A 27,313-nucleotide genomic window follows, 5' to 3' on the forward strand; every position below is an offset into this window, starting at 1 on the left:
TCCCAAATAATTATATGTACTGCCCAGATGGTATTATACACAACATGACTATAAAATAAATCATAACCGGAAACATGTTTCCTGATGGTTGAGCATGTACCAGAAATCTTGTGCCAAATATCTATCGATCTGGTGGACAATTAACAGAGACAAACTTATATTAATATAAATGCATTATTCTTATAATCATATCCATCTGTATCTCTTTCTTCATATCCAAGCTATAATTTTTGCAGGAAGAGTCAACAGGTATTAGCACTTAGGAATGGTTGCCCATGGCCTCATGATGTACCATGACCCTGATCTGAGGTCACTGACCAAGATCAAGGTCACTTTATTGTTAACATTGTTTTTATCCACAAAAATCTCCGCTGGTATTTTTGGACTTCATATATCACTGTATATTTAACGATCAAAACAAATCAAAGTTGTGTTTTCCTGCAAGATGTTAGTAATTTTAACAACTTATTAATGATTACAAATACATATACACGTTGTACACGTACTGGTGATTGCTATTTAACAGTATCACCTGCCTCTCCCAAGTAAGACATCCGATTGGCAGGCAAGGAATTCCCAAGAGCTGGAGCGTTAATCAGCCCGTTAATTACTTTCTCACCACCGTGTAAAAATCAATAACAGGCCTCTGTAGCAAAACGACAAAAAAAACCCCAAGAAGAGTGACATTCAAGGCATCAATACTTACAATGCACCTACAAAATCAATCCACGTATTGGCAATATTTGTTGGCATAAAAATCATCTTAGCTTTTCAACGACAATCTTGTATTGCAAACACTGTTCCAAGAGAGGGAGAGTGGATCTATAAAACAACCAATATTGTTAATGAGCGAGTAGACGATTCAATTATCTGGAACCAAAGACCCGTATATATAAACAAAGCTGCAACTCACAACTATACCTGTTGCTTTTATAAGAGCATCAACTCAAACGTGGTTTTTTTTTAACGTTAGTGATGATGGCGGAATCTATTTCGAATTCGTTGACAGACACTGGTTCTGTGGTGATGGCTGTGGACTATAGTGATAATTCAGAGTGGGCATTTGACTGTAAGTACATGTAAATACAAGATTGTTTTAGTGAAAAGAAGGTGTGTTTAATTCATCATGCCTTAAAAAAAACACCAGCTGCCACCAGATGTATATGTGATTCTAGTTGACAATTTAAGGATTTTTATTTTTCGAATATCTTTTCTAAATTTATTTTTCATTTTATAAACTATTAGAACATAAATAGTTAGTTAATGACTAGAATGGCTCGCGGAGGTATTTTCGTATGTTTAACTACTCTTTCAAGTATAGAAAAACGACATGTATTATCAACCATTTTTTTTTTTTTGCAATTTGACTATTCTAAATCATTAAATCAGTTTTTTTTTCTAAAAACGTAAAATACACTCCAATAAAATAGATCTTACACGCATGTATATATGACTTTATTGTAAGGAAATTCGGGGTATTTTGGGGTATTTCCCCGATTTATATGTTGAAAGAAATTTAAAGTTCAAACTTTCACTTTTGCATAATTTGGCATGCATATTATGTAAAACATTGATATCTGATTAGTTGACAACCATTAGTCAGTGTCTTGCTCAGACGTGTTCGGTATATTTATGTAAATGAAAACTGTTCCTAGCTATCCGTTTTTCCCTTGGGAGAAGAAAACACAAAATTCAATCAAACATATATCGCACAAGAGTTACAGAGGGAAAGAAACAAAAATTTAAATTGAAGAAATCTGATATTTTGATGAAGACTCTTCCAGAATTATTGTGTAGAAGCTGATATTGTCGGGTTCATAAAGTTTCATTAAAAAGTTCGAACGTTCAAATTTCTGTACATAAGGAGCCGTAATTGCTGAATACGAAAAGTGCGTTTAGCTTTTCTGAAGGATATTAAATTGATTATTACATTTGATGTGCATTTTTGGTATTCTTTATAGTTTTCCTAAAAATAAGACATAGATAAATATGAGAAATACAATTCAGACGAAGTACATTTTAACATCATTACTCTTAAAGTTGTTGATAGTGAAACCCGAGATCATTGCTGGAAAATCCATATCTCGGTTCAAAGTGATGAAAATGATATATGAATGTCAACGTTATTATTTAATGTCAAACAATGCAATTTTAAAACTGTAATTTCAAGTTCAAGTACACAATGGCTTTAATGCGCATTTTCTAATCTTTTTTTTTTGGGGGGGGGGGGGCAGATGGTTGCGTGCTTTCAGTCCCTGTAGATTTTCTTCCTAGAAATACCATTAATACAATATCGTAAATATACACCAAGTCCCGTTCACGACAACTTCCTCCAGCCTTACTGAGGCTACCCATGCCATTAACTCTCAGCTTTTCATTCCCAAACCGTGTTTGAAACATGCGCTATCATTCCATTGAATTGATTTTTAAAGCAAACATGTAATAGATGGAAAAATGGCTAACGACGAATTAGTGCAATTCACTTTTATAGTGCTGAATGTGTTTTGGGTTTTTCTCCCTCAAAAATCAATGCCTAGAAAGTCTACGTCCTTTGCGTATCCTATAGAAAAGACATCGATCAAGAAGTTTTCTATCAGACGTAGAACTGTGAGTGACACCCTTAATCTGATGGCGTTTACTTTGCAAGAACGATATGAAAACTTGCCAATCACGATTGTCTTCTCCTTTATCATTATGGCTCACTGAAAAACTAATCAAAAGGGGAAAATAATGAAAAAGTCTCGCTCAGTTGTTTTCGTTTTATGAACATATTCTGTTTGTTTCGCGGTGAATTAATCATCATTTCAAGTTACCTATTTTTCCTGTCCTATTAACTATAGTCCTAATGCTCAGGGTCGTGCATAAACTAGGTCTCCACTTCATTACGTTGCCAATCTGTTTCTTGCCTCAATCACCTAAGTTCGTCATATATACGTATTCGCTGGCTTTGTTTTACGATAACTCTCAGATGAGACAAATGTTTTGATCCGAAAACGTGTAAATAACTTTCAATTTAAATTTTAGTTTTAAAGGTTATTTTGCAGAGACACACGAATACCATTTTCTTTTTATAACATCTTCATACTCGGTGGGACATCGCAATACGAATAAAAAAAATCAAATTTATTAAAATCATTTAAATTAAATGAATTGTTACACAATTTATTTTCTATTTGTATACAAACATTTAAAGAAAAACTATAGATTTATTGAAATAATGGTTATTGGCTACAATGCAAAAAATCATGAGCATAGTCCCTCCTTTTATATTTCTGAAATTGTCGGCTTGGCTAGAAACAAACAGAGCAAAAAGTTTTTTCTTTCATTATCCCCTGTTGTGTTTTCTCCCATTCTAAATCAAATTGAAATCGGAGCTCTTTTTAATGAGAGCTGCCATAATTTGAATGAAGCTGTTCTCTTGTGAGTTTGTAGCGATTGAATAGCGATTCTCCTATATTCAGTGCCAAGCTTCGTGTATTGAATACTACATTAGTAAGCGAGTTTTATGAGAATTATTTCATTTTTACAAATAGGTTACAAAATACGAGGAGCCAAAAATCGCGGATTTTGTTCGTTATTTTTAGGTTAGAATATCACCATGACGTAATAAACCTGTAATGTTTTAATTTAGTTTACGGATTTAACGGTAACATAAGACGCATGCGCATCGAGTAATGCACAATGGGAAACACTATGCGTCCATGACTCTTCAGTTGAATCAATCGTGGAAACAGGTTGTATCTTTCAATGTCATAATTAAAACAAATGAACTTCTATGTATTACACAGCAGTTAAATTTCAGATTGAAAAGGGCCAGGAGCAAACTACATTTATCAAAAAAAAAATCAGGTATTGAATAATGAGGAAACGTGAAGATTTAACTTCTGATATCTAACAGAGATACAGAAAACTCACTTTATTCCATAGCACACAAAATAATAAATTGAATTTGTTAAAAATCAAATAATCATATAGTTTGCAATTTTTGAATCAAAATTCGTTACAGATATAAAATAAAGGCAAAAGCCAAAAAGATCACAGTGAAAATTGATGTCTTTACATCTAAACAAAAAATCAATTTGACACATTAAATCCATTAAGTGGTAAAGTGAGCGCTGGAATGGAATGTGTCAAACACATTACAGTCTTTGCCATCCAATTTGACATGACTAATATCTGGGATAAGTGCGTCCATACATGTTCTTCTCGTGTTGGTAACGATGCATATTTCACTGATGAGGATTCACGTAAAGTTCTATGTCAATGCAGCCCGAGTACGAATTCACAGTGAGAAAATACTTTGCAGCCTTTCGTTTTAATTGCCTTTTAACGAGACTAAAAATTGGTAACTATTTCATGCATGTAGTCTCTTTCTCTAGACTGTCTAACCCGAACAAAGAAAATGGATGATTTTTTACTGTTATTTTTATGATTTGGCATTTAATTAATGATTTCACAAATGTAAGCATTTCTGACTGCGCCAATATTGCAGTTATGGCACAGTAATAAACAATGGTTAATTAAGGAAATGTCGTATTTTAAAGACAATAGTTTGAGTAAATGTAAGTAAAACGAAAATGGTTGGCGTTCGAAATGGTGGTAAAATTAATAGCTCTGAAAAATGTTTTTATGATAACACAGAGCTCGAAATCGTTTACTTATCTTGGTTTTAATTTCAAGTATAATGGCAAATTTGACTGTATACAAAACTCAATTGCAACACAAGCGAAAACATGTTTTTTTCTTACAGTGGAAAAAGGTTAAAGAAAAAAGTCTAAATATTGAGATTACGCTCTTTTTATTTGATACATTTATTAGTTCTGTTCCGGACTATGGATGTGAAACTTCGTAAAGCCCTAAAAATTGAAAAAGTACAGACTGATTTTTCGAAAATCCACCAATAATGGTTTACTTTGAATTTGGTAGATACTCTATGACAAAAACTTCGTATTCTGAAATGCTGATGTAGCTTGCTGCACTACAACAAATAAGTGTACACTTTAAAGCTGTTATAAGAAATTGTTACATGAATATGAAAAACAACAGAAAAAAATGTAAAAATTGGGTAAGTCCAGTTAGAAATGGACTTTCTTGTTTGGGACTTGGAATTTTAGATATGATATTTTAAGCCATAAATTGTCATTTAGTAACTGAAAGAACTTTTCAAAATATTCTTTCTTTCCAGTTTGAATGTTTTCTTATATATTCACATGGATCTTCATAAAGAGAATAATATTGTATAAAAATGGGGACCACAGAGCTCCCTTTATTTTTACACGTGTTACCAAGTATCTTTGAAATGTGACATATAATCATATACTGATTTTACCCACAATGCTTTTAAATTAATGGTTCATTTCTGGGACTCAAGCTAGGTTTTCCCCTAGATATTGCGTCACAAACAACTTTGTCTTCATTGTTGGTACAACTACACAGGCCATTTGAAAAAAAAATCGCGTAAAGGGGCATGGTCCCGATTCTTATGTTTACAATGCTTCAGTAAGGCATTTTTAGTGGGCAACCAAACTTTGAAGGTCTTTGGTTGAGTTATAAAAAAAAAATTATAGAGATTACAATTTTTTGTTATATAAACAAACCTTTTGATTGCATGTTGAATGTTGAAGTGATATTTCAGTTTTACATGACAAAGAATTCTGAGCCCTTATGGCTCTACGACTTACTCTCAAATTTCATATGATAATTAAAAATGCATTCCTTTAGCATAGTGTATGTATTATAATGAAAACATAAAAATAGAATTTGACCAAAATCGTGACCATGCTCCTTTAAAAGCGTCTTGTGCTTAAGACAATCGGTCAAGATTGATGTTTTTTTTTATTCTTCTCAAAAACTAGTTACAGGTTTCTGATCTATAAAGTGCGTAATTGAATGAAATCAATGACTACAAATAAAATTTCTAATGACTTTTTTTATATACTTAAATCTAATTTACACAAGTTGATTGGTTTTTATTGATGAGCCCTCCCAAAAGCATTGTTTGTTCGCCTTACGAGAGTTATTGAACCGAATACGTCGATCTAAATAATACAAAGTATTAATGAGATGTATATCAATCAATGTGGAAAATACGTCAACATTTGAAAAAAGGAAAAAGTAATTTTATCTCAATGTTTATTGAATTTATCATTAAGTTAAAGCAGTTCTACCCGTTCCCTGAAAGTCCCTTACAAAGTTATACAGTTTTCTTGTAGCTATAGTTCATCCTTGTTATAAAAAGCAGACATTATATTAGTTCTAAACAAACATAATTATTCTGGTATCGTTCATTTGATATCTCAGTTCGACCTTCGGTGGAGCATTAATGTCTTTGGTATGCATGGTTAGAGTCCATATATACGCTTTGATGTTGTAACTGAATTCGAGAAGTCTACAGAAATGGACGAATTTTATTGGTCATCAGGATCAATTGCCAATTTCCTAGCTACATAAAAAATTGATGACATTACATTGTATAAACGACATCAGATATAGATTGAATGCTGCCAAGTTATGTCTTTTCATATATTTTTTATCTGTACATCCTACATGTACATCTCTATACATGCTTGCTAATTGTGTGCTAAAAGGTTGTTCTAAAGTGTGCTACATGTACGAGTGATTGGAATTGCATTATTTATGGGGGGACAAATCTGCTGCTGATACTATATTTGTGTGGGGGGGGTTTTTTTGTGTGTTTTTTTTTATGAGATGTAATAAGCTTTCACCTTACATTTCAATATTCATTATGCTTCACAAGAATTTGAAACGATCCAATAAACAAGTAAGCATTAAATCGTGGGTTTCTGGGGTTTTGCAATTCTCTGGTTGCTATGCAACAACTACCGGTTCGTTTATGCCCGATTGAAAAATTCATTTTCTTCAAGATTTAATTATTGACAACTTTACTCGCACTACAGAAATAGCAACGACTTTAAAACTCTTAACTCACCAACAGCAGAGTGGAATAATATCCGATTAAATTCTTACTCTTAGACTCTAGAGGAATCCCCAACACGACATGTGCCAGGTTCAGGTTGATGATGAGCGATGAAGTAAAGAAAGCACCACCCCGGCTCCACGCCGTGTTATAACGGTGTAAACACATTTCTAAATGGTTTCTTTCTGCGAAATGTAATCGTAATTATCACAAGTAGTCTAACCCACGTGTTAAAGATACGTATAATTATATCTCTCAGCTAACCTTGTGTATTTATTAACATTACAGATTACATGCTCTTCTTAATACAATTCAAAAACGTATATCAAAAGTATGAAATTAATGATAGTTTGCCATTCTTGCTCCCTTTTACATAGAAAAATCATTTCCATGATAAACTTAAATTCTTACTCATTTATGTTTAATTCTAACCAAATTAACCTTCTCAGATCTTTGAAAATTAATAATCAAGGATCTTCATAATGTAAATGAAACCCTTGACTGGTGATTAATGGTGAAGATCTGATACCATTAACTAGCCTCATTGTGAGTGCTATAATGCTAAGGAACTCGTTACGAGTATATCAAAAGCACCTGAAACATCGACCTAGTTCACCGTTCGAGAATCGCATCGCCAGTTTCATCTGAATGGCAATAAAAATCATTAGCATTGTATTTTGATTTGTCAAACATGAGTCGGCAGGAATAACGAGACCCATGCGGTAGTGTGCAAAATGAGAGTTTGAGAAGTATAGTATATACTTAATGTATCTATATTCGTAGTACGTATGAACGAATGATGACCCTAAGTGTATCGGTTTTAGATTATTTAGTTAAGCAGTAGAAATTACAATATCGACTCTTGTCATCGTTTGCTACTTTCGTGCGTACATTGGACATTATTGGTTTTCATCAAGAGATTATATGTCCTTCTTTATTTTTTTGTGCTAAGATATTGGGTTGGATCAACCAAATCCAATCAAATTCTCTGACTTGTAAAATCGGTTAATTATTTTATATCGGTTCACAATGAGAGGAAGGCATGACAGGCCATTTTTGTAATGACACACGGAACACGGCGTATAACAGAAAACTCTGGAAGCCAGCATCAAGGAGGTGTGATCTCATATGATGTGTACATGTAATTAATCAGACAAGTGTTGATTAGGGTCAGGTGAGAAGAAGGAGACAGACGATCGCTCTAATCTTGGAAATCTACTTGATGTACAACAGTTTGTGACAAAGATTTGACAACGAGTGGCATGTTTAAAAAGATTTCTGGTTTTCGTAAAATGCTTGCTGAATACATTGCCAACGCCTTATCTGAGAAGAGTACTGTTGTAATGGCTATCGACCAAAGTGCCGATTCCGAAATAGCGTTTGACTGTAAGTATATTGATGAACTAATTACTATGTAATTGTTTCATAGTCTTGGCCTCCATGAAAATTGCTCGCGCCCAGAGAATTGTTACTTCTCACGGTACATAATAATGTCTTGCCGATTGAATAATCGGCGATGGCATTGTATCAGAATTTTTGAGATCAATGACACACTTACAGAAGGTGTAACACAAGGTAGGCTATTTAAAACATTAATAATGGTGTGTTCAGATACTAGTGCTTGTATATCTTGATGCTTCCAAGGATACTTTTTCTACATACATGTATCCACTTATACTTGTATAAATAGATGGGCATGATAGAGAAGTATTTCTATTCAGACTGGCACATTTATTGGCAAAAAAATGATAAAATATGCTTTAGTGGATTCAGACAATGTCCCAAAGGCCCATTATCTTTAAGCTCACCATAGTCTGGCTAAACTAATGGGTAGGTTTTCGTGGTAAGCATTTTGTCTTTTTAAAAAACATCATCTTTGGCAAGAATTTGAAATTGTATCTTCTGTGATAGCTTTGTTTTGGTAATAATGAACCATACGTCCTGTAAAATATCAAAGACCAAATAATTGTTTTAATTCCTCGCTGGTAACCATCGATCTAGGGTTTTTTTTATTTGTCCCCAGCGAAATTCTCCGTGAATTTAACATCACGAATTGTTTCGGAAATGCTTTCCAAGAATGTAATGTGATAATGACTGTAATTTACGACCCAAGGGGGGCTCCATGGCATCCTTGTTGCAGGCATCTGTTTGTTTGGTTTTTTGTGACGATGGAGTACTTGCAGTGTTTTATTATTTAGAATGGTTATATCACTTGTAGCCATACTCCTCATGCCAGTAACATGGAGACAAATGAGTTATGACTTTCAAACACATTTCTATTCATCCAATGAATTTGACAGCAATATGGAATCTTAAAGCATAGTAATGAGTTATACTGATACCTTTATGACAGCAATTTCATAGAGACTATTCTACCTTGAAAGTTATATTATCATTTTCCAAAAGACAATAGTAGCTGAATTGGTCCTTTCTCTATAATAAAAAAATCAAAGTAAAATAAAAATTCGTTTTTGTTCGACTAAAGTACATGCACAAAGCTTGTAAAGTGCCATGGAATCTGAACAAATAGATCTTTTTGTCTTAAGATTGCTTTGGCAAAATTCCCTCTGAAAACTGCATTTTATATTTATAAAAACTTCTAATAGCTAAATAGCTAAATAGCTAAATAAAAAAAGTGCAACGGTTTTCCTATTAGCAAAACTTTATGATTGAGTATTTTTTCCAATACACTGAACTAAACATCAGGAAAATCCTTAACAAGGAGCCAACTTACCCGCTAGCTTTTCAAATATTCATTACATTTAGTGTATTATAAAAACACATTTTATGTTGAATTAATATTGTGATACAAGTTGGATTCAATACTGGATTCATTGCAAAATATACATCCACGTATTGCGACATCTAGCCATAAGTTTGTTTTTCAAACTGAATAATTCTTTACTATGAGATCTACGTGTTTTATTTCTTCTGTTATGGATATATTTACTCCTGGGACAAAATCGATGTACATGAATAATTCATTTTTTTAAATCTACGACATTTAGCGCCAAGTTGTCAAAAGCAGCAACATTGCCAATGCTTGGGCTATTCCATGAAAGAAGGGGCGAAACTCTTTGATTCCAAAAGCATAACTTTAAGTAACTATGGTGTTACTCAATTTAAAGACAAAAGAATAAATTTTATTAAATGTATGACATACCTAGAATTGTGGCTCATAGGAATTTAAAATAGCTCACAAATGACATGTACTGTGTACTCAGACATACAATTGTTCATTCCTTTAGTTGGTAGCAAAATTTTGTCTACAGAGAGATAGATAGATAAAGAGAGAGAGAGAGAGAGAGAGAGAGAGAGATGCCAATTTCCATTGATTCATCAGATACAACACCAAGGATGTTTATCGATTTTACCTGAGAGATGACTTTGGCCGTCTGTGAATGATTGATAATTTGATAAATTCTTGATAAGATGGCTATCAGTCATGGCTTTGATTGGCTTCGTGCACTGCTCAAGATGCTACGGACTCTGGAGCTCGGGAAGATAAGGGCTACTTCTGATGATTATTCAGTGTTTGTTTTCAGATTAAATATAACGTTCATGTGCAGAACTGCACGTTGCAACCATGCACTTAAAGCATTTACAGAGTGTGGAATAGGTAAAATTCAACTGCAATAATTATTGTGCAAATGAATTGACGATGTCCAAATAGTTGGTTTAAATACTTTTTTCTTAAAGCTCAGAGTTCCTCATTTTTTATGTTTGGGGGGGGGGGGGGGTTGCCCGTAACATGTATTTTACAGAACAACTGATCTTATTTCTCCAAAGTCATACCAATTTCGGAAATAAACCACTAAAATGCTAGTGTACCCTTTTTATATTCTTTGAGAGTACATGTAAGAAAACATGGTCTCTCAAATTTCGGTTTTCTCTCTTGTATTTCTTTCTATAATACAAAAACAGTATGTTAAATTCTATTAAGATTTTCAAATTTGTTTTTTTTTACAAGCCCCGGTACGAACAAAACTAGAAACTATAATCAATTATCGTACTTCCATTCCACTGTCATGTTGTAAATTTTGAATTTATCGGGTGGCAGTAAATACAAAATTTACAACATGACATTTTTGTATTTACTGCCACCCGGTAAATTCAAAATTTACAACATGGCACCACACTTCTTGCAATCAATATTATTTGAATTAAAGTAAAAGCATAATACAACCGTAACACTAGAATAGTGAAGGGAAAGTTTAAAGTTAATGCATCTAAATATTTAGTTCCTGCTTGGAAATGCTAAAACATATTGATTCTCATGAGATCTTGTATTTGTTTACATAAGGAAAGTGAATATGTAACAAAACACCACCATAAAATATGAATTGGTTAGACAAAGTATCAATTTGATAGAGGTGCACAACATACGGTAAAAATTTCATGAACATCTAGAATGTTGGTTGACAATATATAGATCCTCTCCTAGTGTTATGTTGTTGATTCATGCAACAAATTGAATATTTATATTATTATCTTAACAAATAAAAGGCTTCAACTTATATGAACGCGTTAACCAAGACGAATTTCCTTATTTTGGATACTAGAATATTAGTATACATATGCGTACAAAAAAATGGATGACAAAAAGAAATGTGTATGCTTTTGATTTTAATATGTATGAACAAAGAAGTTGTACATGTAAGATTTAATTTGTAAAACTCTTAAGAATTGCTGTATAGAGGTACCGGTATACCAAAAAAATATACTTACTAAAACTCGGGATCGAGCTGTTCATGGCAGATACATGTAGTCTCATTCTTGACTAATGTCTTGGTGCTTTTTATTTAATTCCTCTCAAAATTTTAATATAAGGTTTTCAATGTAGAATGTACCCCTAGCTGTAAATGTACATGGAAGTAATAACTGTCTCAGCATTCAGTTATCTGGCTTGGATTCTCCTGGCTGTTTTAAATGTGAGCGGTTACGATACATGGCATGATAGCACGCAATATTTAATAAACTGCCATGATAACGATATTTAGGAGATTTCAGCATGCTGGAATTTCCTCTCAGAAATCATATTTCCAAGATAAAATGAAAATCAGAATTTGTAAATTACGCCTGTTGAAAAACCCAGTGCGGCAGATGTATCTTCAAGACATGCGCGTTTTGCCCTCATGCACCGTCAAGAAATACGAGATCTAGGGTATGCATCCTGCAATGATACACCAGTAAATCGATGTAAGATTTTGTTTCTCGAGGCATCTGTCAATAGAATAAAAATATATTGTAATCGGTTTTTTATTAAGCGCTCTCATCCATATTTACGAGAGAACAAAAAGATTGCCAACTGACGGTATTTCATCATATCAACACAAACTGGTTCTCATGAAAAGTCACGAATATCATTAATTCATTTCTGTTCTAATATTCATTCATTTACGGTTTTAGATTATACAGGTATACAGGTATATACATATCATTTAAAATATTTATATTGGTTATCTATATATTCATTTGATGATAACTGCATACAGTGCATATTCATTTGATTGGTAAGGTTTTTTTCATGTATTTTGTTAACCAATTTTTTTTTATAACATCTTTACTTGGATTTTGCTACCATACCTCAACCATTACCACAAGTTATTTCCAAAGTCCCGAGTTATGGAGATATTTATTTCCGCTGGTTTTCATCAAGGTTTTTTTTTTTCAACAACAGATCTTTAATCCTTTAATTTCCGTTCTTCAACTGTATTATCGGTATCGGAGAACATAAATATTATGCTTAATCTGATGATTTCGAAACATGGGGATTGTAACATTGCTGCCACAGCACTCAGTTGATGTATAGACATCTAATTCTGCCGAAAGAACGCGATCATTTCCTGTTTGCTTCAGCGAGTAGGAAGATTGAAAAATATCGTAACCAGAAAAATTTCCCGAGTTTCATCAATTTGTATCGTATAATTCATTAATCAATAATAAACTTCTTGCTTCGGTGCAAAACAACGTTCGCGCTCCGGCGACCATTTGATTTCTACCGATATAGCGTCAGAGGCAGCGCGATCACGTATCTCACATCAACAACGGCTTACTCTATCTCCCCAGTAATAAAATCTTCTTCTCTCAGACCTGAAGCCACCGCAATACGAACCGAGCCTTCTTGCAACAAGGAGGAGTTTGTGTTTGGTGAGATATAAGAAACCTGTAAGGGGTTTTAACCATTGACGTGGAGTTACAACGATCTGTTATAGGGTCGGGCTCGAGAAGCAAGGACAATTATCGGAAAGCACATCATTCCCTAACCCTGCATGTCAGCTGTTGACAGTGTGATTCAAAGCATCTTCAAAGTGCCGAGTTAGAGAAATCCCGGCGGAGATACAGTAAGGAGTGACAGCATAGAAAGACTCTTTAATAAGATTTTCGTTCCAACTTTCTAATCTATAAGAAAAAGCCTGAAACCTTTAAGAATGGCCGATCCTAACACGACAAACTCTGACTCCGGGAAGGGAATTATTGTAATGGCCGTGGACTATAGTAACAACTCGGAGTGGGCTTTTGACTGTAAGTATAGTCTATCATTTCGGAAACGAATATAATTATGTAAATCCTGCAGAGCAGTCAAATGGTTCTTCTCTTTGTCGGGTTGATTTATTATAGTCCATGAGAACAACAATCATGTCGCATTATGTCGTTGGTAATTCCAATATTTATAGAGATGTGCATTGGATATTTTAGATTTAATAAAGCCGGATAGGAAATCGATATTAGTTTGAAATTTAAGTATGTAGTTGTATATTGTATTCCATTATAAAAAAGATTGTTCATGTATTCGTTGCTTTCGATAGAGACGTTTATGAAAATCATAATTATGTTGCAAAATGACGAAAGCCCTAGCTTGTCTGGAAGGTCCATAATAATCTTTGGGGAAAAAAGAAATAGAACTAATCAGCGGACGTTAGTGCCTGTATGTGATGAACGGACACAAGGAGGACAATGAATGCTGGAGAAATAAAATTTTCAGACTCGGACAGTAAATCGATGGACGTCAGTCTAATGACAAATGTGGACTCATCGACACCTATCCTTTTCTTCTAGGGATAATAAATTTCGGTGTTTTGAAGAACAAAGTCATAAACGACCACAGTATTGGCTTCCTCACAGAAGCTGTAAAGTGCTTCATTGGCCACACTCGTCTTTGGGCTTGCAGTATTCCTATTGAATGTTTAGACAAGCGAGTTGATATTGGAGCTTTTTGTCTGCCTTTCTCTAACGTTGACAATGATTTGAATGTAACTTTGGTGAAAACATGCCCGACCACTTCTCTCTAATCACCATGTAAGCTCTTTGAAATGATAATTGCCTTTCTAGAAATAAAGCGTTTATTACGGTCTGCAACATTAAAAGGACATTTTACGGTGGGTTTTTTTTTTTGTGAACGTGATTTAAAAATTGAATTTCCTGCAAATCTGCTATCGATTTTCTGAGGGTGAGTAATAAAAGCACCGTCGGGCTACAAATATTTCATTTTAAAAAATGTCTCTTCACCAACCCAATCATAACTTCAAATCGGTCTGGTGTGTTTCCTTAATACTGCGCGTTTCAAGTGAACAATTCCACAATAGACAAAACATCATTATCTTTAACATATTAACGGTAAACTGGGCTGCCAAAGCTTGACTGAAAGGAATGTAGCAATCACACTGTTACACAGCACGATAAACTGTTTAACTCAATTATTTCAAAGAAGGAGAAATGCTTTTTAATTAGAAGAGAGGATAACAGATTTATGTTGTAGAATATATATATATAACACCAGAAGATATGTACAGGTACCTTCATTTAAACGAGATTCACTAAAATGATAATTGATATCTTAGAAGAGTTACAAAATGTACGATCACTTGCATCTTGTTGAATGTTTTATTACATTTTACATCATATTTCGATGGAGATTATTATTTTTTGTTTGAGGTAGAAGAATATCATGTAATGGTCATTTTAACCAATATTCTTACTATAACTAGATGCATCATACCCGGATTTGATTTTTTCATGCATAATAACAGATATTAGCTCAGTTAGATGACCATGTGTTTAAAAAAATTTTAGGAATCTTTTTCATATATCTGATCACTGATTATAAAATTGTATGTGGTAAAAACATAGACTTAGAAACTTTTTGACCACGATCTCTCCATAATTAAGTCCGAGAATCAGAGAAGACCACACTGTGCGGCATATTTTCATACTCTCGGTACTTTGATTTTTCATCGGAACTCCATGGGGAGGTCCTGATTCATAGGATCAAAGGTTGGGAAATCAGGAGGCACGCGCTTACCATTCTATAAAGAATGTTTTACTGCTATCGACAGTTATCAATCGCTGGGTTGTTTCCATGAAAACATTAATTTTTCCCGTGTCGGAACAAGTCGTTATCTGTGTCTGAGAGTGTCTCCGTGCACAAAACGCATTTCTTTTGAAATATAATCGGAAGTTTGGAAAATGTTTTAGCAGCTTGCAAACACATGCTTTGCTCGCAAGATAACTACAACTGCGTAGTAACTTTATGGAAATATTTAGACGTTTTACAGCATATTGTATTTCGTATGAGATACACGTTTTGTCACCCCTTTCCCCACCCCGGGAGAGTCTAACATTGTTTCTGAGTCCTATTGTTCACGTTTACAGGTATTTTCTTACAGAACAAATATAATGCTGATTTTTTTTTTTACTCTTTGTTTTGAAATAAGAACGTTTATGAAGAATGGTATACACGACAAATTTGCTAGTGTTATATACAAGCATCTTACAGCCCTATCGTATAGACAAAGTCAAATAGATGGAAAAGCACACTTCAAGATAATAGATATTATATGGGTTAAAAAACGTTTAGATATTTCACTAAAGAACTCGTTCATCATTTGTTTCCAGGATTTGCAGCGAGTGCAGTTAGGTTATTTTCCTTTCCTTCCATGAACTAAGAGATGGATAGTTTATAACTTTCCAGTTTCATTAATGGATTTATCTATCGGTAGTACACAGCTAGCATTAAACTCATAGCATATGTTTTGGGGGTTTTTTGTGCAGTTTTAAATTATTGCTGATGTGCAACATTTTACTATGGTTTTCATCGATAGATTGTTTTAATTAGTCTAAGGTTAATAAATCTTACTCAGTCTTCTGGGCGATTGAGCAAATAAGAAACACGGCCATATACTGGCCAAACAGTTACAAGACTCATGAAGGTAAACTGTTGTTTGTCTTGAAATTTCAATAGGAATAAAATGTATTGTACATTATTGTACATGTATACATCAATTGACATATTGGTTTGTCAGCAATGAAACATTGTACTCGAAATTACATGTCTTTAGAATACATCAGATGTCATAGATCAAAACACATTTATAATGTGTTCAATTAAGTTTTTTTTACCAAGTATATCGTAATACAGGACATGTACTTTGAGATCATAGAAATACGAGTACCAACACATAAACACCATTAAAAAGAAAGAATGAAAAAGTTCCGTGTGTCTGATTCAATGGACAAACTTACGGAAGTATTCGTTACAAAGGAAAATATTTTATTGCCATTTATGTTTTTTATTAATGGTTTTTAATCATTTTCAACGGTCTTAAAAGTTTTAGATTAATATAACCTACTCGACGCCCCAGCGGTATAAATTGTGAAATAATCCACATTTTTGACTGAATAGACGTTGTAAGCTAATAGATAGAGTGAATCTTAAAATAAAGTTGTGAAGGCCAGATGTTGGGATTCTTCACTCAAAACAGGACGTGATAGAAAAGCATCACCTCAAGATCGAGAGAGATTGCGTAAGTTAGCGCTAAATTTTGGCAAACGTGTGTATCCCTAAAACAATATTTTCTTATCCTTAGGGAGTAGGTCGGCGAAGTGTTGCTAATAGCCATTTTATATCAGATCCTTCACCCCAAAAAAGAACTCAAGAATTAATAACGGCTCTGTGAAAAGCACGATCGTTTCTACAGAAAAGTTGGAGAAATTCGAGGCTTAAATTGAATGTTTTCAATAATGGCTGAGGGAAACACCGCTCCTTCTTCCACGGGATGTGCTGTTATAGCCATTGATGATAGCGAGCAATCGCTGTGGGCGTTTAATTGTAAGTAGAGACGTCAAATTTGCATTTTGCCCAATGTATTTACCATCGTGTTCCTCAATCAATGGTAGAAATAAGGATGATATATGTGGGTTCTGCATAACTTACATGTATTTTTCTCGTACAGAATCTGAGTCTACAGACACAAGTTGAGACCTATATCTACTGTACTAGCTAGTTAATGCAATTGCCACAAAAAATGCCGTTTAAATTTATCTAGGTGCACTTGTATAACATTTATGACGTTGTTTTTTTCTTTTTAAATAAGGATTCATTTATTGTGAAATCATCATAGGTCGTGGGGTACCAATGTTTGTGGCTTTCATGGATAACCCTTGCCCACGAATTTACATCCCCACAAATGTATAAACAACCATTTGTTTAATACTTATTATAATTATCCTAATCTTGCTACCAACGAATTTACATCCCCTCGAACAAGGAAAATTTTTGCTTTTCACGAACATTGACCCCCACAAATAAAAATGATTCCACAGTTTTAACCAAAGTCCAGAATCGTTATTATGTAATTACAGTAGAGCCTTTATTGTCCTAAAGCCAGACAGTCGGATCCTTCCACTGTCTAAAGGTAGTTTCAGGATGGAATACATGTAAATCTCGTAACTGAAAGTTTACCATCCTCTTTGAAATTGCGGCAACTGATTAATTTTCTGGTATACAATGTGTTTGTTCTCTTTATTAATTGACAATTCAACAAGTTCAGGGGTAAAGACTTTTACTGCAAATACATTAATGGTATGCCAACCAATTTGTCCAGAAGCGTTTATTTTAGTGCCGAGAAACATCTAACGCAGTGAAAATAGAGCTGTTAGAGGTATCGCAAGACGCGTTGGAACTTTGAAGACAACTACTTATCAAGTAGACGCTTATCAAAGAAAAACAAAAAAGAAAGCAAAAACAAATGTTTAATTTAGCATCAGGCCTAGGATCAATTGTAATTCATTTAAAGAAATCTAGGCATTCTTCGTTTTGTAAATTGTTTAGGCCTACACAAAGTGCCTACTTGAGGCAATTAAAATGCATTGCGTTTGGTTGACTATAAGTCTCCGTAAATTGAACTTTGGTTGGACCATTTCTTTCATCCTCCTTGAAGACGTTGAATAGCAAGTGCGTTTTGACACCTGAACTTGCCGTAACATACCTGACATTCTTAAACACGAGAACGCTGGTTCGGGCCAGCATAAACAATGTGAGTGGATGGTCCGCTTTTTGCTGGAAGGAAAAAGGCTTATTGGAATACTTTATTTATCTTACAAGTTAAGAGAGAGACAGAAAGAGAGAGAGAGAGAGTCAGGAGAGACAGACAGAGAGGGGGAGAAACAGAGAGAGAGGGGAGAGACAGACAGAGAAAGAGAGATGGTGTCATTGTGGCAAGGTTGCATAAGTGTATGCATGAATACAAATGTAAGATTGTTTTTAAATATTATACTCGACTTACCGAATTAACATAATGCTACACGATTCCTATTGTTCTGCTGAAATTTGGCAAACAGATTTCAAAATATCTGACTCATAAACACCGGGATATTTCAAAGACACCTTTCCAAGGTTTTGCTCTCTCTCTCTCTCTCTCTCTCTCTCTCTCTCTCTCTCTCTCTCTCTCTCTCTCTCTCTCTCTCTCTCTCTCTCTCTCTCTCTGAAAGACACTACTTCTGCTGCATTTTCTTGTCGTGAAACGAATTTGTAAAATGCATTGTAGATAGTGATGCCAAGTCATGTTTTGTTAAGCTTTAGTTTGGCCGCCATTGGTTTATCTTCCTAACTCTACTGCATGCATCTTTTTTCTCATTCACAAACAATACATTTTTAATGTTTATTTCAAAATAATGCCAAGTCATGTTTTGTTAAGCTTTAGTTTGGCCGCCATTGGTTTATCTTCCTAACTCTACTGCATGCATCTTTTTTCTCATTCACAAACAATACATTTTTAATGTTTATTAAAAAAAAAAAAATTAATTTGCTTATTTGACCTGTAATGCTGCATATTTGCTTATTTGACCTGTAATGCTGAATCAAGATTGCAAGGATAGAAATAGCCGTATTACTGCTCCTCATTAAGCGTCATGCTGTAGGAGAACCAGTGTACAAATCTGCCTCATCGCAAAATCAATGCTGCTTTATAAAAACCAAAAATAACTACAACTTCAAGAAGAAATAAAAAAAAAACAGGTTTGGAAGAAATCGAAGTTCCAGAATGAAATTCAATTGCTTGCATGTGAATCATGCATTTGGCTGTAACTGAGGGCTGTAACTGAGGTTCACCAGTGAAACTTTGAAAATAAACCTTTCAGTTGTGTCTTTTATCTTTTGCACTCGTTTCTGTTATAAATATTCAATACATGTAGCTTATTTATATGAATAATAATTCAAATCAGAATTAGTACCTATCTTGATATGTGAACAAAATATGTCACAGAATATGTGTATACATGTTTACAGGTAAACGATAAATATTTACTTCTTTGAAGAAAAGATGTAAACATTTCCCACTTTGAATCTCCACACGATGATTGTTTTTGTTCATGTGAAATTCTGCGGGTAAAAACAGATGATTATCAATGAAAATTTTTTGGATTCTTTCCACTTTTATCGATTTGAATTGTACATGTACTTCATTTACAGGTATGTTTCGTTAAATTAAAAATTATTAAAAAGTGGCGTAAGCAATAGACTATAGTAGAGGTCTTTTCCGGTTCAGTGACCGTCTTCCGGTCTAGGGCCGATAACTCATGTACTGTAATCTCCCGACTAATTGGCATCCAAGGTTTGGTCATTTATACGTGTTCATGTGATTTGTTACTTTTTTGACTAACCATCGCGACTGTACCTTCTTTTGAATGTTGTTCATCTCTCTCTCTCTCTCTCTCTCTCTCTCTCTCTCTCTCTCTCTCTCTCTCTGATCGTTTAAATTTAATCACGTGTTCTGTGTATACTAGTATACATACATGCGCTTAACTCTCAGTATAGTTTGGTCTATAGGATAAAGATAATTTTTGCTCAGTACACAACAGGGACGTTCCTTGACTTCAATACAAAGACTTTAATTCTCGGCCTTGCATTGGATTAACATGTTCTGTTAGACAACAACAGGAATTTAGAGTCGTCTAGTCGTGTCCCCTAGATAGACATTCTCGCTATCTATATTGAATTCCTTGGTGCTCCACTGGACAATCTCTGTATTGGTTTGTTTTAAGATACCCCGCAAAGCAATCATTTATATTCAATTTTCGGTTTGGGGATCAGTTTAATGGCTGTATTACGGTTACTGTCAACGGTCTCAAATCTTGGATGAAGACAGTCGGAATCCGTCAGGAAATTAGTGGTAAATGATTAACAAAATAACCACATTCTATCTTAGCCTTAGATATGATACTTAGCCAAAAAAAAAATTAAAAAATTCTAATCCATTTTTTTCATCCTAATCATTCACGTTCAAAAGTTATCAGCTGAGATTTGTTTACAATTATTTCTTGCACGAATAGTTGATATTCATTATGGATGAGAATATTTCATTAAATGAAACGACATAAAAAAGCATGCACCTCTTGTATTATCATATATTGTTCCAATCATTACTTTGACTATTTTTTTAATTCAATATTATTAAGTAGATATTTTGATGAAAGGGAGCTGAATTAACTAATCAAAATAATTCAATTTGGTCTGTTTAAAACGTCGAAGCAATCTCATCTCATGTTTGCCATTTCGTCTGGATTATGTAATATCAAATAAGAGCTTCCGATTAATAAGAGGAGATTGCAATTGTTCGACCGTTATGTGAATTTGGTAGGCATTATAAAAGCTGCATTTTGACATCTAATATTAATGGAGGAGTATCGTCTTCATTGTCTGGCTCAAAGAATGATGGCATCTGACGTCAATTGAATACTTACGATGATGCTGACCGGACAGATCGTCATTGACGGCGAGCAGCAGGTCTGGATTATTGGAGAAACCAGACGATGTCGGAGTCCCCGTTTATCATTGGACAGCTGACTATTGATGTAAGCTCCCTGCATTAGGTTTGCTCTCTACGATAGTCAAGACTTACGAAATACCGATCCACAGAGTTGAAGCCTGGAAACAATTGTCTTATGTGTGTAGAGAGAGAGACAGAGAGAGAGAGAGACAGAGAGAGAGAGAGAGAGAGAGGTGCCATTGTACATGTAGGTTTTGGTTCTCTTTCTCAACGATTATTTCACAAATTCCACATGCGTATTATTTTTAAGTAAAGCTATTATTAACTAAATGTTACGTTTCAATTACAAACCAATGTTTTCCCTTGAAGGCCTTAGAACTGTTTGTTTCCATTCACCCTACTTGTCTGTTCATTGTATGATTAGTGCGTGATACCAGAGAATTCGTACCTACTGATTGTTTTTCTGGAACCGTACGCTCGTAAGAGAGCGGACGTATCTATATAATTGAATACCCGCTTGGAAAATAAACTCTACTTCAGTTCCCAGCAGGGAAACCATAAATATAAAGTACGAGACCCTGATGGCGTGACCGGAAAAAGTAAGTTTTCATTAATGACTTAAAGTCATGAGTCTGTTAATTTTCTGTGTTTGAGGTGTTGATTTTCCTGATCGGATGTTTCCGTACAACTTGTTACAGGGCAGTGACCCGTGAGATGGATTGAGATAAAACAGAGCACCATTAGGCGGGCATGTTGATACAGCGGGGTGTATGCAGTGTGAATTATTGAATCGGTTTGTAAACAATGACAAGAAAGCAGGGATTCTAACACAGCAAAAATGAAATCATTGGAGTTTTTTCGTAATAATATAGCTTGTTTTCAAAGGCAAACAATAATGACGTCGTGTTAATGACGAATCCCTTTACATAAGAGATTTATTAATAGAAAAAGCATTAATTAATTCATACCAGTATCTAAAAAAACACAAAGATGTGGTATCATTAGATTCATTTCCGGTGCATATCAATATCCTTTATCTCAAGTGTGCAGAAAGATCCAATGAACCAATTGTATCGAATCTTAATAATATTGTCTTGCAGGCTCTTCTTCTTTGTGATTTAATTAATTAATTAATTCCACTCAATGCACTGTCAGTGTGCGTTACTTAATGCCTTTTCCATTGATTTGATAAACTGGATTGTAAAGTATTGAACCTGAAAGGATCTGTCGGAACATTACAGTACACCTCTCGTGTCTAGCATACGTTAATGAGTTATTACCATAACAGTATAGTAAGTTAAGGTGGTTCACTACACTTTAAAGTACTTTCTCATTTATATCAGCAGAAGATAACTTGAGTATCATGATAGATACATGTATCATGATGCATATGAAGTACTGAGTATATATATTAAGCCAAATATGCGAATATTTTAATAAAATATTATGATTTGATGTTATGATGAGCTGGGCTTTACGAGGCCTATTATAATACTTTTAACTGGTCATGATGTTAAATTTGAATTTACCGAGTGGCAGTAAATACAACATTCATGTCATGTAGTAAAATTCAAAATCTACAACATGACACTTAAACAGCCGAGCTAAGTTGATATACAACCAAATCGATTGATACCAACAAATTAACACGTTTAAATCATCATCTTGTTACGTAGTGTCTTGGTATTGTGAGGTACATTAATTAACTAGTTAGGAGAGTAAACACATCTCAACTTCTACATGTTTATATAGATCTAACATAATGTGATGGTTAAAATCCATTTCCTTCGCAAAATTCATAGTGAAAATCTGTTTCATCGTTAACAAATACCAAAAGATGACCAAGATGTCGAATCGGTACTGGTTAACACCCCCCCCCCCCCCAAAAAAAAATAAAAAAAATTCAATTATTCTATCAATCGATTGATGCATCAGTGAATAAACCAATATCTATGCCTTACAGGCATGGTGAGAGGTAGCCGTCATTTGTAAATTTGTAAATCCTGCTTTTCTTATACTTTTGTATATAATTTTTCTGCACCTCATGTAACATTATATGTTATGAGTGAAATAAATGAACTTGATAAGTAAGTGATGTGATTTTAGAGACTAGCGCTTTAAAGGCGTTTTCCAAAGACATTCCGCGACGGGAAATTCATAAAAAGTGTACAAAATAAATAAATAGTAAATTAAATGAATGGTGAATAATCAGGCGTAAGAATCTTGTGATTTTTGTAGGTTTTTTTAAATGTGAAGTTTGGATAAAAAGGTATTCTGTTTGAGTGAAAATCACCATCAGAAAGCAACTCTTTATCATATGTAATCTGTATTTCCTGAATAAATGACTTTTTCGTGCAGTTTTTGTCAAATCTAAGATAAATTACAAAAAATCTTTATTACATGCCGATGTTAAAAAAAACAACTTTGATAGATTGCTTGGGGACATTTTATGAAATTGCAATGTACTATATACATGTATAAAGCAATGCGCTATGCAAAATCTCAACATTTTGGGAGTAAAAGGATAAAGAACATAAAGAAAGTCTCTTGTGGAATGTAACATCATATCTATTTTTCTTTAATCTCCTTTATTTTATCCCCTGATCTTTGGGTGAGTAGAGAATATGAAGTACGCAGAGACTAAAATAAAAACCCAATCCGATCACAAAACATTAAATCGTCTTCTATATTACGTCATAAATGACTTGTCCCCATTGATTCGCGACTGTAATCCTCTACAAAAGCGGCAAACATCCGAGCTAAAAAGCACATTTATCACAGAACGATGTTGTATGGAAATAAATACCTCCGTTTTCCTGCCCGTTTGTCTCCTTTTTTTTAAATCGATATTCGACGTATGACGGGATGTACAGCGTTTACGATAAATCTGTCGGTTTTGTTCCCGTAATTGGGAATCGGAGTTCAAGAATTCCATCCCAGTGCCAATTCAGCAAATTTATAAATGATTTATCAACCACTTGCTGCATTTGAAATTTTGCTTTTTCAATTACAGTTGGTTCAGATTTCAAAAAATCTGAGGTCTTTAATATTATTCAGAATAGAGAAAATACGCCTTTTAAATAATGAATGGTTCGTGTTTTCTGACAGCAGTTACTCCCCTTACACCATAAAGTAATTAGGATTATTCAGTAATTTTTCTGCGCAGTGACTTCTGTAGCTTTATATAGGAGACAGGGCAGCTTCTGCCGAGCATTTCTCCGCACCCCATCACGGACAAACCAAACACAATGGCCTCGGTTGTCATTGCGATTGATGAAAGCGAAACCTCGGATATAGCTTTTGAATGTAAGTAAAAAAAAAACAAACTTCGACAAGGTTTCGAGAGGTTTTGAATGCATGCTGCGACTGCATCATATTAAGATACATGCATGATTTATATAACATTATTATAATTATACATTTATAAACATTTTTGTTTAACATTAAAAAAAAACTAGATAAGTCAGTGTAATTTTTTCAGTACTTTCTTTTAGTTTTGTATTGAGAAGTTTTCTCGGAGAAAATGCTTGTTCCTTATTATTCTAGTATTCCAGAGAAAAAATATATAAAAAGTTTGTACAGTACCTGCATGGAAGTGGAACGTTGACTATCTCTTATAACATATGATCATGTTTTATTTAGGTGTACCTTTGTACTGATGATGCCAAGTTTAATTCTTTTCCAGTGATGATAAATTCCCTTTTTCTATGAACAACTTTATGGTACATGTTTATGCTTTTAGAATGAATTATTTACAAGTGAACACTTGCGTTTTACTAAAGGGAATTGCTTTTTTACATATTTCAGATAGTGCTTTTTTCTAAAGAGCAAATGCTTTTTTTCTGAATGTACTTTGTTGTTGACGTCATTTTAAGAATTGATAATAATTCTACAATTGAATTTCGAATTGACATTAGACCTTACCATTAAGCACATAGCATCAGGGAGGGTCCAGGCCCCCCCCCCCCCACACACTTTTTTTTTGCAACCACGGATTAGGAATTTCATAATTTGGGGAAAACAATTTGGGTAAGTAAGTTTTTTTTATTTATAGGTACGGATTAGGATTTTCATGATTTTGCGAATTTTGTTTGTTTTGTTTGTTTTTTTTTTTTTTTTTTTGCTTGTCAAGATTTCTGATGATTAGTCTAGCCCCCCCCCCCCCCCACCCCACTTTCAATTTGCTTCCGACGCCACTGAAAAATTACATATTTAAGATGTAGTTCTAAATTTTTACACTTGCCTGCCTGACCTTTTTGACATAAGATTGTGACCATAAAATATGATCATTCAAATAAACTAAGGCAATTCGTTTAAAAATCCTTACTTAAATATAAGATCCGCGCCGCGAATTAATTAAACTTTAGTTACATCATAAAGTGGCATGAGTTATCCAATCGTAGCGGATTCCGCTCACAGAACTCGGCACAGGTCAGAGTGTGTGTGTGTTTACTCTAATCCGATTGGCTACCATTGCTGCGCCCCACACTCAGATTGAAATATCAAGAGGAAAATAATTCTGACCCTATTAATCCCGTTCTATCTCGTGGACAGAGATTATTAAAATGGCCACTGTTGTTATATCGGTTGACGAGAGTGAGTTTTCCGAGTATGCATTACAATGTAAGTATTGTACTTGATTGACAATTATAATGCTACTGCTTTGGATTTTCTTAATCAACAATTTCTCAATGAATTTTCTTCTGCTAACCATTTTTTAAACTACTTGATAGTAAGCTAGAGAGAGAGAGTAACACACACTTGACATAGTGAAGGTACTTGAGAGGAAAACAAACCCCAGTTTAAAATCCTCACTGTAAGGGTGTGCTTCATTATGTCGATTCATAAGACGGACGATATTTATTGTGTGTGCATAAAATGTGTAGTGTGCATTGTGAAGTGTGTCTACAAAGGCTAGTTGAGGCCCCTTTCACGGGTTTTAAACTTAATCTTATTTCATACCAGTGCCCAGAGGTGACTTGTATTTCACACATTTTAAAGTACTTTACTGGACAGCCATGGTCTCTCAGTTTTAATACCAATGAAACGAGGCATTAAGCCCCGGACAGATAGAGAGATTAAAGTTCTCTCCATTTTTTCTATACAATTACCAAGGTCGGGTCCAACTGCTTTATTGCTTTTTGATTACACATAAGAACTCTATGGTGGGAATACAGAACATCAGTGTATTCTGTGAGAAATGGAGGATGGCAGTTTACCATGTTTACACGCCATTTTTATTGTTGCTTGATGAAGTTCTACCGAGGGTCTCTCTAAGCTGATAGTGTGTAATCCTCAAGTTTTGCTGATGCTAAAATTGTATAGAGCTTCTTAGAACAATGTAGAATTCCCGCAGTGCTACAGTCACTCTTATACATGCATCGAAATTACACTGGTCTTAAAATCCATTTTTTGCGACAAAACAAAAGTCAATACATGAGCAACAAAAATAAAATCAATATTGAACTGCAAAATCTATTGAACAAAAAATGAAACAGACATTATAAATATGTTTTATGGATATCTATGTCAAACAAAAAAAACGCTAATTGAATTGATGTTTGCCTATGCAAAACGCATATAACCTGCATTAAAAATTGGATCCGTTGAAACTTGTTAAATAATGTATATTGATGTTGTATTGATTTTAAATTAAAAGGAAGTCTTTTATAAAATAATAATGACAAAACCAATGAAAAATTGAGTTAGTTTTCCAAAAAAAAGCTTTTAAACAAGCTGTATTTTGGTTAACTGACGTTTAAATATGAACATTGCATATCGTTTTAAAATCTGTTTTTGTTTTGAAATTCTGATGAAAAGGCTGGATGGACGTGGCCATTTTTAGACTCTATTAATCTCCTCTATATGAAGAGCTCTGTATAATAATATAGGAAAATGTTCAAAATATTACAGCTTGGTTATTTTGCTTTACTTATCATATTATGAGCACTTTTGCTAGCCAAGTGCCCGAATCGTTTTTTCTCGGCTAGCGAAAAGGATTTAGAGTTGACAGCTTTAAAAATCCTATCTAAAAAATTTAAGGTGGATCTTATGGCTTATTTGTTTACCAAACATACAGCCTCCTCAAACACGTGAGCTCCGTGAAAGGCTTTTTTTAATATGAACACATAACGTATCGTTTCAGGGTATGTCACCAACTTCCACAAGCCGGGGAACAAGGTTATCCTCCTCCACGTTCCGGAGAGTTACATCAACGCTACCACCATGAGTAAGTGACAAGCAGCCTTAAGTTCAATAAATTATATAAGGAATAAGGAATCATTCTTTGAGTATTATGAGGTGATAATTTTGGTCGGGGCGTGATCAAATC

The 27,313-nt window shown here is 34.1% G+C and overlaps 1 protein-coding gene across 6 annotated transcripts in view; it reads left to right on the forward strand.

Annotated features, from left to right (window-relative positions):
* Positions 1-913: 913 nt before the first annotated feature.
* The window catches only part of LOC105328863 (uncharacterized), a 29,880-nt gene continuing 3,480 nt past the window's right edge, over positions 914-27,313 (forward strand). Inside the window, exons 1-2 of one of the 6 annotated variants that reach the window (XM_034450117.2) lie at positions 914-1,069; positions 27,128-27,211. In XM_034450117.2, coding sequence (XP_034306008.2) covers positions 976-1,069; positions 27,128-27,211 — 178 coding nt within the window. In that variant the 5' untranslated portion in view covers positions 914-975. Of the gene's footprint in view, positions 1,070-7,997; positions 8,324-13,043; positions 13,463-16,847; positions 17,046-24,130; positions 24,289-25,402; positions 25,606-27,127; positions 27,212-27,313 lie in introns of those variants that run through there. The other 5 variants (XM_034450114.2, XM_034450116.2, XM_034450115.2 and 2 more) reach the window with 5 other exon arrangements.

The sequence above is a fragment of the Magallana gigas genome, chromosome 4 (assembly GCF_963853765.1).
Source record: "Magallana gigas chromosome 4, xbMagGiga1.1, whole genome shotgun sequence".
Taxonomy (NCBI): domain Eukaryota; kingdom Metazoa; phylum Mollusca; class Bivalvia; order Ostreida; family Ostreidae; genus Magallana; species Magallana gigas.